The sequence below is a fragment of the Solea solea genome, chromosome 5 (genome assembly GCF_958295425.1).
Source record: "Solea solea chromosome 5, fSolSol10.1, whole genome shotgun sequence".
In the NCBI taxonomy this organism is placed as follows: Eukaryota; Metazoa; Chordata; class Actinopteri; order Pleuronectiformes; family Soleidae; genus Solea; species Solea solea.
The window spans coordinates 6,750,397-6,762,740 of record NC_081138.1 but is presented as its reverse complement, the minus strand read 5'-3'; the positions used below and the strand labels follow the sequence as shown (position 1 = coordinate 6,762,740).

General features: G+C 37.8%; 1 protein-coding gene across 3 annotated transcripts in view; it reads right to left on the bottom strand.

Annotated features, from left to right (window-relative positions):
• LOC131459966 (protein diaphanous homolog 3-like) overlaps positions 1-12,344 on the bottom strand; it is a 231,728-nt gene that overhangs the window by 166,371 nt on the left and 53,013 nt on the right. For all 3 annotated transcript variants that reach the window (XM_058630164.1, XM_058630166.1, XM_058630165.1), the window contains one exon: positions 10,752-10,866. In XM_058630164.1, coding sequence (XP_058486147.1) covers positions 10,752-10,866 — 115 coding nt within the window. The remainder of the gene's footprint in view (positions 1-10,751; positions 10,867-12,344) is intronic.

Sequence of the window (12,344 nt, the reverse complement as noted above, 5' to 3'; positions counted from 1 at the left end):
CCAAAGATATTCAACGGACACTGAAGGACGCCGCAAAAAGTTTTTCTCTCCAGCCTGCAGACATGACAAATACCACAGGACTGAACATTTATTCATGTGGGATCACTGTGGAGTTTCATGATGTGGGAGGAATGATTGTTTTTGCAAGCCATGCATGGAAATACCAAAGGTATAGAGATTTGTCTGAGCTGGATGTTCTGTCGAAAACTTTAACTTCATTGGTTTGGCAATGTTTTTTCACTATGACTACCATTCATTCATTCATTCATTCATTCATTGTCTATCGCTTAATCCTCCACATGAGGGTTGAGGGGGAAGCTGATGCTAATCCCAGCTGACATAGGGTGAAAGGCAGGGTACACCCTGGACAGGTTGCCAGTCCATCACAAGGCCCACATCTAGAGGGCAACAGCCATTCACGCTCACATTCTCAGCTACAGTCAATATAGAATGCCCAATTGACCTCTGCATGTTTTTTGACCATGGGAGCTGGAGAAAACCCACGCACACATAGGGAGAGCATGCAAACGCCACACAGAATGGCCCTCGGTCGCAAACCCGGGTCTTTTTTTGCTCGCATGTGGCCCTCCATGACTACCAACCAGAGGATATTTGTGCTCATACTTTTCATACATAAGCTTCATGTCAGTCAACTTGACAGTAATAGAGCAAAAAAGTTGTATTGGTGTGTTGCATACACAGCTAAAAACAGGCTAAAGCTGGGGATAGCTTAGAATGGCCACACTACGTTTCAACTATTTTCTTGAGTTACATGATGACAAATTAAATCCCTTCCCAGCCGATTGGTTTGCCTGAAAAAGCTGACAAGAATGATGACACCACTGCCTCCCTGAAATTCACTGATTTGTTTTTAGAAGAGCTTGGATTGGCCAAACAAAAAAAATGTAGGGAGCTTTAAAGATGACAGTGGGAGAAGCGCTGTTCTCTAGTCTGCACTACATAATGCAACTGGAGACTGTAAATAATTAACTGTTATTCAATTAATTCGTTTTGGATATAAAATGAAAAGTATGTGAGCAGTTTAAAAGCAGTTTTGTTTAAAAATGTTATCTCCATGAAACTAATTTCAGATTAAAAGGGTTAAAAAAGATGCACTACTTGAGGAAATGGGAAGAACTGTACTCATATGTTTTGGTACATGTGTCGGTAAAGAAATGAAACAAACAATAATGCATAAATATAGAGCTAAACAGATAAGTGTGCACATTATCTATGTTTATGAGAAAATTGCCACAGAGATGATTTTAGATTTAATCTCTATAAAATATAAAACAAATATAACTTTGCAGTTATGAAATTTGGGAGGATGATAATATATCAAGAAGCCAGGGGGGGGAAATATGGACTGCGTGCCTTGAGTTGCAATGGTATGAAGTGACCAGACTCTCGCAGGCAAAAGAAAAGAAAAAAAAGGTTGGAGCACATTAAAAAGAACTGGTGTAAGGGACAAAACATAAGGAAATATTACAAGACTGAAAGCATGTATCATTCTCTCCAAATATATTTAATACAAAAAATTGTAGCAGAGATGTCTCTGATCATTTGACCAGATTTCTCCACCTTAATACATATCAGATTATTCGTGTCATTACTCCCTGACAACAGTCTGTTACACTTAACAAAGACCTGTTATACACTTTTGACCAATTACAATCAAGTATTCAACCAAACCCTGCAATAAGTTATGTATGCCAATGTGTCAAGTCAAGTGCAGTGAAATACAGGAGGTATTTGGTTTTGTCAATTACATTACTAGAATTCAGAATACATATAAATAATGTGACTAATAACAAATTTTAAAAAAATTAAAAAATCGGACGATTACCAAAATAATCATTAGTTACAGCCCTATGTTAAACTGCAACTGCAAAATGATGAAAATGTTGCTTCTCCAAGTTTTCTAAACTGGTGGTTTGTGTGTATGAGTGTGCGCTACAGCCGCAACACACCAAGCAGAGAGGGCAGACCAGAGTGGATCAAAACAAGGTGTCATATTAAAATATGATCAATTAAATCAACTACAAGTAAAATTTTATTTAGTTTACGGAGTCTGAACCAAAGCACCACATGAAGGACCTGCTCACTAAAGTAGACAAGAGCCAGCTCATGTTGGAAACTCTGCAGCTGGAGTAAAAGATTGGGGAGATTAGTTAAAAACTGCACAGATCTGCTCCAATCCAATATTAGAGATTGGGATCGAGCCAGTTTTGTTTACCTTTAAAAATTCAATCCCCATAAAAAAAGGTTGGACTCAACTCGCCCTAGGAAAAGATCTGTACAAGAAGTCAAAGCAGGAATAGCACTGTCAGTGGCTCTGTTAGAGCAACCTCACGCGTTTCCCTCAGGAACTTAAACCTCTCACTGTCTCTCAAGAAAATATTTTTTTAAACTATTCTTTCCAGTTACCTGAAATGTCTCACCTGAAAAGCCTGCCATTTGAAACAGTGAAGGGCTAGCTGAGTTTGACATTCCCCCTACAATACACAGAGCCACTCCACAAACACTCCTTTCCCATGTTTTGAAAAGTTGATGGGAACTTTTATTATTTGGTGAACAGAAGCAGAAACAGACACCAGTCTACAGCCTTTTTTGTGTCACACAAAGCAAGCTGTCCCCTTGCTTTCACTCTCACAGAGCAGCAGCTGTGTTGTAAAAGCACACAGACACAGGGAGAAGTAGAAAAGAACAGCGAGGATGGAAGCTGGCTTCCTGGTCTTAGCTTTTAAAATATAGATTCAATCTTTGGGTCAGGTGTGGCCTTTCTGTTCCATTACATAAAATAGTATTTGAAAAGAAAATGTGGGCAGTAGAGTTTGCACTAAAATCGTTATCTGGAACATTATAGTTGCTGCTTAGAAACATGGAAAATACATTTTAAACAAAATTAAATTCAGTTTGGCAATTATATCAACAGAAGCTTGTTATGTGACATTTAAAATCAGAGATAAATGTGCAAGGAGGCATTAATGAAAATAGCCCAGACAACCTGGTTGTGCACAGGATGGGTGTCATAATTAACTACACAGGAAGAGAGCCTTTCCTTTTATTGAGTGAGGAAAATGGGAAATCAACAACCTTCTTTTCCTGCAACACGATCCTATCTGACCACCACCATTGATCTGCTGTAGCAGGTTGCAATTAAATGTGATATATATTAGGCATTTTGCTTCTGTAGTGTTTCCTCTGGCAGCATGAATACTAAACCAGTTATGTTTGTGTATTTGTCGAGTTTGTATAGTTGATGTATTTGTACATCTATAGAGCTCCTGTAGCTGACGTCAAACAACCAAGGTAATGCCCTATTTGTATCAAAGTGAAGATGGTAGATGATGTACCAAAACAGACGCCGACAGGCTAATGTAAGAGCATTTTAAGCAATGGACTAGTAAATTATGAACTAAGACTAGATTTACCAAGAGCTAGACTGCACAGCGATAATAACAAATCAATTATTTACATTACATTGCCCGTTGCTAATGCCATGGTTCATACATGTTTTCCAAGGTCAAATTCCAGCACTTTTAAGGTTATATTTAATGATTTCTGGGCACCTTGCAACTGTGGTAAACTAATATGAATATATACACGGTGTTGCTAACATATTAAAAGAGGTGGAATTTTGCTATAAACAACAAAAACTGGGTTTTATAATAGTGACTGTCACACAAAAAAGTGAGGTCCAGGCCCAATATTTATTTACTACTTCGGCCAATAAAGCTATTTTTGTGGAAGAAAAGCAGTCAGTATTTTTTAGTACTTTATCGAAATGTTAAGCACATTTCAAATCCTGAAAACAACATTGAAATCCAAGCATTTTCAAAGTTTTTAATCACCCACACGAACTGTAATGCTAACGTTATGCCACGTGATGCTAAAGCAACACTCACACTTCCAGTAAGAACAATGCTATCTTTACCAGCTCCACCCACAACAGTCAGCTGATTGGGCAGCAGAATAAAACACAACTCCCTTTCCTGTTTTTTCAGATGTTTTTCTCTTTGACACTTGGATTTTATACTCATACAAAACCTGATGTGTTCTTTGAGACAAACAGCCACAAACCAAATGGGGAAAAAAAAAGAGCTGCTGGATGACCTCCATTGTTGTCTGCTGTGTTGCGTTCAATGTCGTTCATTGTCAACACACCGGTATGACGTCACACTAGGCAGAGCCATCTGGCACCTGCCACCCACCACCCACCACCACCAAGGAAAGGTCGAAACACAAGCCTGACCAAGGGCTTTACCCTTCCAAACTGTACCATGCGGTACCAAACCCAACCGTACCATGATGGAAATACAATATTAGGCTGCCATGATTGCGTTTCACATGACATCCAGAGCTTTATATGTCAGGATGTGATATTTTGACTCCACAGTTACTTGCAGTTTGAGTCATATAAATTATCTAGTTCCATTAAACACAATGTAATTGTACATTGTGTGTATTAAACTGCCCGATAAAACTCAAGCTCTCTTGCTTCTATCAAAGTGCAGTTGCCTTTGTAGTTTCCAAGATTAACTGGCATCTATGACAACTTATCTGCTGCAGAAGTCCACAAAATTCCACTATCTCCGGCATCCCCCCGCTAACACAATCCATTTCACTGACGCTAATTAGTTCTTAATTGAATACTAAGTGAAATGTGAGCTGCATGCAAATGTATTTTCTTTGTTGCTTAGTAGGAGAGTGATTTGAATTTTAATAGTTAAAAGAGCGAAGAGTAAAATCGGATACCAAATGTGCAACCATCTGCTGTAATATTTCTGGCACTATTCAACATTAATTTGCCAATTATCTTCGCAATGTGTGGTCAGGTTGAAAAACATATTTGTTTTACACCATACCATCTTTCCAAAGTTATCCCTTTTTTCCTTGTTTAGCAGCATAGCATGTCTGTTTGTTTATTTGTTGTGTGTGCTGATGTTTTCAACATAGGTGACATTCACCTCCAGGATAATTAGGAGGTTTTCTTAATTGGATGTAGAGGTTTGATACTTCTTATCTGTGAGCCTTAGATGTGTGCAGCTATGCGAATGGAATGCGAACAAGCGCAAAGAAAACGCTTCCACCTATTGCTTAAATCCCAATGGATGTAACCATTCAAATGTTTACCAGATAAATCAGCATAAATAAGCAAACACCCAATTTGTATTCATTTCTATTCACCACCATGCACCTGTGTTAATGTTACTCTGCTATTGCTCAATTGCAACTGAAGACATAACCTTACAAACACAACAAAATGATGTCTCCTCACTGTTCTCCTCTTAATTGAAAGCCTTCATTATTTTTTATCATTTTTTTATTTATTTTTTTGGGAGAGGACGTGCGTGTCAGACATTTACAGCTAATGAACACAGATTTGAGAAATGAGCCACGATATCAACTCACATTATTCAGTAGTCTCACTCTGACCTATTCCCTAACGCTAAGAAACAGCCATTAATCGCAATTTGTTCACCGGGGAGAATTGTTAAAGTGGCAATGACCCTTTGCCAAGCATCACACTCTCTATATCCATGCTCATAGACAAACAGAGGAGCCAAAGACGATATTGAAAATGTGAATATTATACGTTTTAATTCTTCAAAATAAAGTAATATAAACTATGGTGAAATGTGTAGTTTGAGTCTTATCTTACCACGATAAAAAAAATTATTCACAGTCACTTTGAGCTGGACAAATATGGATATTATATCGATATTGTGACATACAAGATATCTTAGATTTTGGATATTGTCATATCATTATTAGGCATCGGTGTTAACCTTACCTGGTTTTAAAGCCTGTTGCATTGATTATATATATATATTTATTCTATTAAATAAATTTGTGAAACACACTAAAAATCATAAATTAAATATTATATATTGATTAATGGAATTGTCATCAAAAGTCACTTCATCACACGTCTTTAATTTTAAGATCATGTAAATTAGATCATGAACAGTAGATATTTTATTTTAGATTGTATTTACAGGGTATTGTCAGTCTCCTTTGAGAAGCACAAATATCTCAAAAGAAAACTTTTCTAGAGAAACAACCTGTGTGCATCCCCATATAGCTCGTATATCGAGATATAGACTAAAAATATCCAGATTTGTATTATTTATAAGCCATATTGCCCTGCCCTGCCTGTATTTTTATACACTTGATTAACTTGTGGGCTGCAAAAAATATAAAGATGGTCTGAAAACAAACAGTTCTCCAACCACATTCAGCAGTTTGTGTACAGAATAGCAGGGATTTTCTACTGTGAAAAGCACAAACATTTCCAAACAATAGGGGAGTCTGAAGGGACAAAAATTAAAATTGAATGAGGAAAAACTGAGTGAATACTGTTTCACCCTGTGTCCTTTTTTAATGTTTAATGCTGATCCAGATGCTGCTGCTCTTAAGTGAGATGAAACATGATGCTACATGGCTGTGTTCATAAGACAACAGGCCCATGTGCACATACTTTACAGGGACACTCGCCGACACACAGCAGCAGCAGCAGCACCAGTGTGTTTGTGTGTGAGACAGCTGAGCCCAGCAGCTATGCTGTTCCTACAACCTCCACAGGGAGTCAGGACAGGAAGAGACGGAGGAAAACAACACTGAGAACAATGTCAAAGGTTTGAAACTGGTCAAATGTTTCATGCCTTCCTTGCCATATCTAAAATGCATGGCTCATGACGAGTAAGAAAACCAGACAGATGGCATACTGGAAAAGGCAACACACTTGGTTTGCTTGTCTCCTCATACAATGATAATTACGGTTACTTTAAATTAGTACACAATGTGTGCATGTGTAGAAGCTCCAGGTCATTACCCTAACACAGTTTCACAACCATTTCCAACGTCCACTGAGGGGTAAACAAAGCTTCACGGAGGGGTCGCAAAGCATTTAGAATTTTGTGGGTGCAATGATTTTTAAATGTAAGATAATAGTGATGGGTCAAAATGTATCAAGTCGGTGATATATCGGCAAACTTCCACATGCAATAAGAGAATTGATACGAGCTGGGAAAAAAAACCAATATTTTAAATCAACAAATTTAGGTGCTCTAAAGTAAACAGTCCCTGCCAGTTTCACTCGCCGCTACTTGATGTCCCCTTACGGCAGTGCTGCTCAAATTAATAAGGAATAACTGGGCGGAAGTTACCTGGCTTAAGTAGAGGACGTTTGCAGCGGGATAATGGCGGAGGAAACTACGGTAAGCGATGCCCCATCTACGTTCCAATACATAGACTTTATTCACTTTTTTCTCTATGGTGTGAATAAATAGAGAAATCCTGCACTTTTCAGACATTCATTTTGTTTTCTTCAGTTAGATATTGTGATGTATCAGAATCATCTTATCGTGATTATATCGTGGACCATGTATTGCGTATTGTATCGTGAGGTACCCAGTGTATTATTTTTTCTTTCCTTTTTTTTGAAAAAAATGTACATATACATTTTTTTACAAATACATGAACACCTGAAGTACTCATGGAGTGGAGCTAACAAAGCAAGCTGACTGAATTACTGTCTTGTATCACAGAGGTAAGAAGCAAAACAAGGAAAACTGGACTTGTGAAAAGCAATAGTTCCGGCAAACGCCCCACATTAATTTCTAATATTATTTGCCAGAAACACAAGTCTTTCAACCTTATTGGGATTGAATGTGTGTCTCTCTCTCTTTATTTATTATATTACCCACAGATATGAACAAGCTCTCAGAGTGCACAGATGTCCCCGACACATACAGATATTTGAGCCAACTTTTGAGAGTTGCTGGTATTTGGTGCAGCCCACGTCTCTCCACCAGAGCGGCAGCTTGTTATTTGCAGAGAGGAGAGACTCTCTCGTGTCTTGTATCCCCAAGGGGCTGTCGCTGCTGCTGCTTTTGCCAAAGTCACTGTTTTTACAAGTCCCCAAAAGGTAGGACATATTGCGAGCGTCCCCTGCTGGATCCTAAGTGAAAGTGCTATTATAGTTTTGCATTAAAAAACTTATTTAGTTTATAATTATATTTTAAATGTAGTAGGTTCTTTCCTCTTTTGTCAGTATGAGGTAGGGGGCAGTCCTCATACAAGAGTATGAAACAACTGCCCTCACAGATAGACAGGGTATCGGCACCAAGGTCCAAATTTTGATTGTGACTCACTTAGTCTCGATTCAGTTTGATTTGTGATTGAATATCATTTCAGTTACTTTATTTATAGTTTTGCTTAGATACGACAGAGATTCTCAGCAAACTAAAAGCTTTAAAACTATGCTCAGTCTTTGTAGCTGCTTGGCTATGCCTTCAGTCGAGGAGCCTCCCACTGGTTCTGCCATGTTTTCAAGTTCACTTTAATCATCTCTCTTGACTTGAGACTAACAGGATGACTAACGGAAAAGGAATTAATTCAAAGATATTGCAATTTTATGCATCAATATCAGATCATTGGAATAAAAATGTTTTTTTTTTCCCTATTAAAAAAGAGGGACCCTATTAACAAATAGCCTGCTGTTGGGGTATCATTCCATTCGCCATTTAGATCACTCTCCATTATTCTAGATCTTAACGGTGGAGAACAAGGGAACACTGGTATGTAGGGGGGTCTCATGCACCCCGAGAGGAGTAGCATTGAGTAGTGACAGGTAGATGACTGGATGAATAATTCAAATTGTCGTAAGCTGGCTGACTCAGTGACAAGACGTGAAAGAAAAAAAAATAGATGTGAATAAATCATCAGAGAAGGGACTAATAGTCCAAGCACAGGAGAGGACAAGACTGATAACATCTCTTGCTGCCTCTCGCTGTATCTTTAATCACGTTAACAACCTTGTACATGAATATTCCTGATCTTGCCAACCATACTAATGCGCATGCATACATCTGCAGCATTACCATCAGGAGCAGTATGTACAGCTCACCAAAATCTAAAACAGCACAACGACCTCGGGGACTCTGACTCAGCAAGGACTGCAGAGTGACTGGTTAGAGACTGTTAAGATGTGAAATGTCAAACAGTATCTGTTCAGATGGAGATGGGCTCTTTGTTTATCATTTCTAGAGGTGTCAATCAATTTCCGATTCCTTGGGTCATGATTCGATTAAAAAGCGATTTTCGTTTCAAAACAATTTCCTATTCAATACATAGAGCTGATAATTTGAGGGTCTACTTTGCTGTTGTGTGCTAAGAAAAGTTCTGATCATCATGAAATCAGAGCAAAGTGTTTGCAAGATAAGGACGCTTTTATATTTGGTAAAAGGCAACGTAAACACAAGTTAATCCAAGAAAATCAATTACATTTACTTAAGTTGAACTTGCACAAGTATCCAGGGTATAACCTGAAAAGGCTATGTAAGGGTCTGACATACCTTGGCTCACTTGCAATCATAAAACTGAAGCCTTTGTTTTCTACGATGCTGTAATGTCCACAGGGCTTTTGAAATGAAACAAGCTATGCCTATCATAATTGAAGCTATGTTATGTTCCAATGTTTTTGGAAGTTTTGAAGCTATTTAGAATCAGAGGATAAGAATCCCAATTTTTACATGAATAGTTTTTTTGACAATTCTAATAATTTCTTCATGTAAATGATGACAAAATATATTAACAAAACGTAAAAACAAGGGTGTTTTCTACAGAGCCATGCTACAATACTTGATAGAGAATAAACAGTTATTCAGAAGTAACAACAGCTGCTTTATTAACCTTTAACAGCAACTGCAATGGACTTGTTTGACGTGTCATCTGAAGTGATACACGTACCAGAAAGGATTACCTCACCATATTCTGCCAAATCCCCCTTTTTTTTTAGCACAGCCCTGTTTAAAAACATTATCTTCACAACTGACTGTATGTACAGTATATATGTACATACAGAAATATAATTATATAGATTTATAAAATATATCTATATACACATATGTATATAAAGTATATGCCACAGTCAGAAGAGACAGAATAAGAAGTAGAGAAAGAAGAGTAGGTGCAGATTAATAACGGACTATCTTATAAAAAAAATCACTGAAGATTAATGGTCAATGACATAAGAAATACCTTATGAAATCATAAATTACATTATGCTGCTAATGCTGAGATGTAAGGTGTCTCTGCGCAGAATTAGTGACACCTAATGGTGAGACTGCAGACTGTAATAAATTGAGGGCTCCGCTGCTCACCCCTCTTTTTCCCAAGCACATCAGGGAACTATGGTGGCCTTCAAATTCAAGAAAGGATAATGTCTAAAAGGCAAAACCCATACTCTGCCATGTTAAAACCCTGTATAAACATGGCAACACAAGATTGCGGCCTCTGTTAAAGCATGGCTTTTGCTTTAAGAACATTTAAAAAAAGCATTGAAGCAATTACACACCTTTAGACATACTTATGAGTAGTATATTCAATTTGGGCAAACAAACAGTGTTAAACGCTGGACCTTTAAGATTATGAATCTTGAGGAATATTGTATAGCTATAAGGTACATAGCCAGAACACAGAAAGAGGTGAAAAAGCTCATTTTAAAATTACAATGTTCGGGTGAGGTTCTGTCATGCTGACTGGGATTTTTATTTTGTGTTTTAAGAGTCAGTTAAACTTCATATGCCCGTGATGGGAAAATGAGCAGTGACTAAATAACATTATGCAGGATGAACAGTTTGACAAATCTGTGCATTAAGAAAGAAAGAAAATAGCGTGACAGCCCGAAATAAAAGAGAACAGAATAGTACAGCCAGATGGATGTAAAAGCAAAAAAAACTGACCTGTTCTTTGTGAACCAAAAGTGAGAGCAACTCTGCTCAGCAAGTCTGGTTTCGCATACTGGTTGTCATCAGCCAGCACCCAGAAGCAGCTCTCTGACATTTCCTGAGGACAGATCTGAAAACACAGCCACAGTACAGCACTTATAGTAAACACTTTGCATTATAGCTCTCACAAAGGGAAATGAGAAAAACAGGACAGTCACAAATTAAGGTCTCCAACGAATATATATATACAAGCAACATGTTGTAAATTGCAGATAGAGAAGATTAATTGAAAAATTCTGTTGAAAATATCCACAGTGTCACGAAATGTAAAAATAAAAGCGAAAGGCAAAAAGCACAGATACAATTAAATAAAATAATTAATAGTTCCCCATATTTAACACATTAATGTTCTTTACTACACAATCCTCTTACCTCTATTTACAGTGTATTGTTTTAACAAGTTAAAGTTAATATATATATTCAGAAGCTGCTCATATCACTGTGCATTTTATTCCTTCTTTCATTTCCCCGGAAAAGAGAGACCATTTTGCCAACAAAACAAACTGCAGCACAAGTTCTATTATTGTGAGAAACTAAGTCTATGTAAGGAAAAAGAATGTTGAGGACTATGGTATTGTTAATTATACAATATTGCAATAACAGAAGTGTTTCCATACTGTTGTGGATTTGTGTCCTCTGGGCAAACAATCATGAGATTTTGATGATCCAAGAGGTCTGACATCTTGCAAGAGAACGACTCTTTCTATTCAATATTTTAACATTTTCAAAATGAACAATTAAAGAATGCTCAAGCATTTGTTTACATTATCAGTGTCTCAGAGAATGAACCCTACACAGTAAACTTGAAGTCACTGCCAACCCTGAGCTAAAGACAACACTATGGGCTCTATTTAGAGAATCTAGAATGCATGGTCTAAAGTGTGTGACACAAGCCCATAAGGCAATATCCAATTGCAAGTTTGCTATTTTCACAGCATGTAATCCTGGCACAAAACGAATCGCGAGGTGCAAAGGGGTTGTATTTCGTGTATTTGGCCGTAACATTTACTAAACCAATCAGAGTTTTCTATCTATCTATTTGTCATTCCCCTTTAAAAAGAAGGCGCGCCTGTGGCTGGCACACTGCTATTTAAATGGCAAATGTAGGAACAAGTCTCTGCTGAGGAGGAGTGCGATCTGCTTGTGCATGAGGTTAAGGTGTAAATATTAGAGTGGAAAACCGAGAAAAGCTCAAGGAACTTTAAAGAAATGTGTCAAAGGCAGGTTAAGAATATGCATCAGCAGTCTATGGTGATGAGACAGGAGTGCATGGTCTTGCATGATGTGCAGCTGCGATACAAATCATTGTTGCTTTACATTTAGGTCGACACATATGATCTGTACTAATGTGTGAGAGACTTTGCTGCATATTTAGGTTCTTTGCAAGGGAAGAAGACACAGGAGTTCGGCAGCAGATGACATTTGAATGAGCTATGTGACTGCAGTCGCTGTAGCCAGCACCCCCAGCTAATGCTAATGTGACATGGTGCTTGGCAGGTGGACCCTCTGCATCTATGGATCCTATATGTTGTTGTGAGGACATGATGG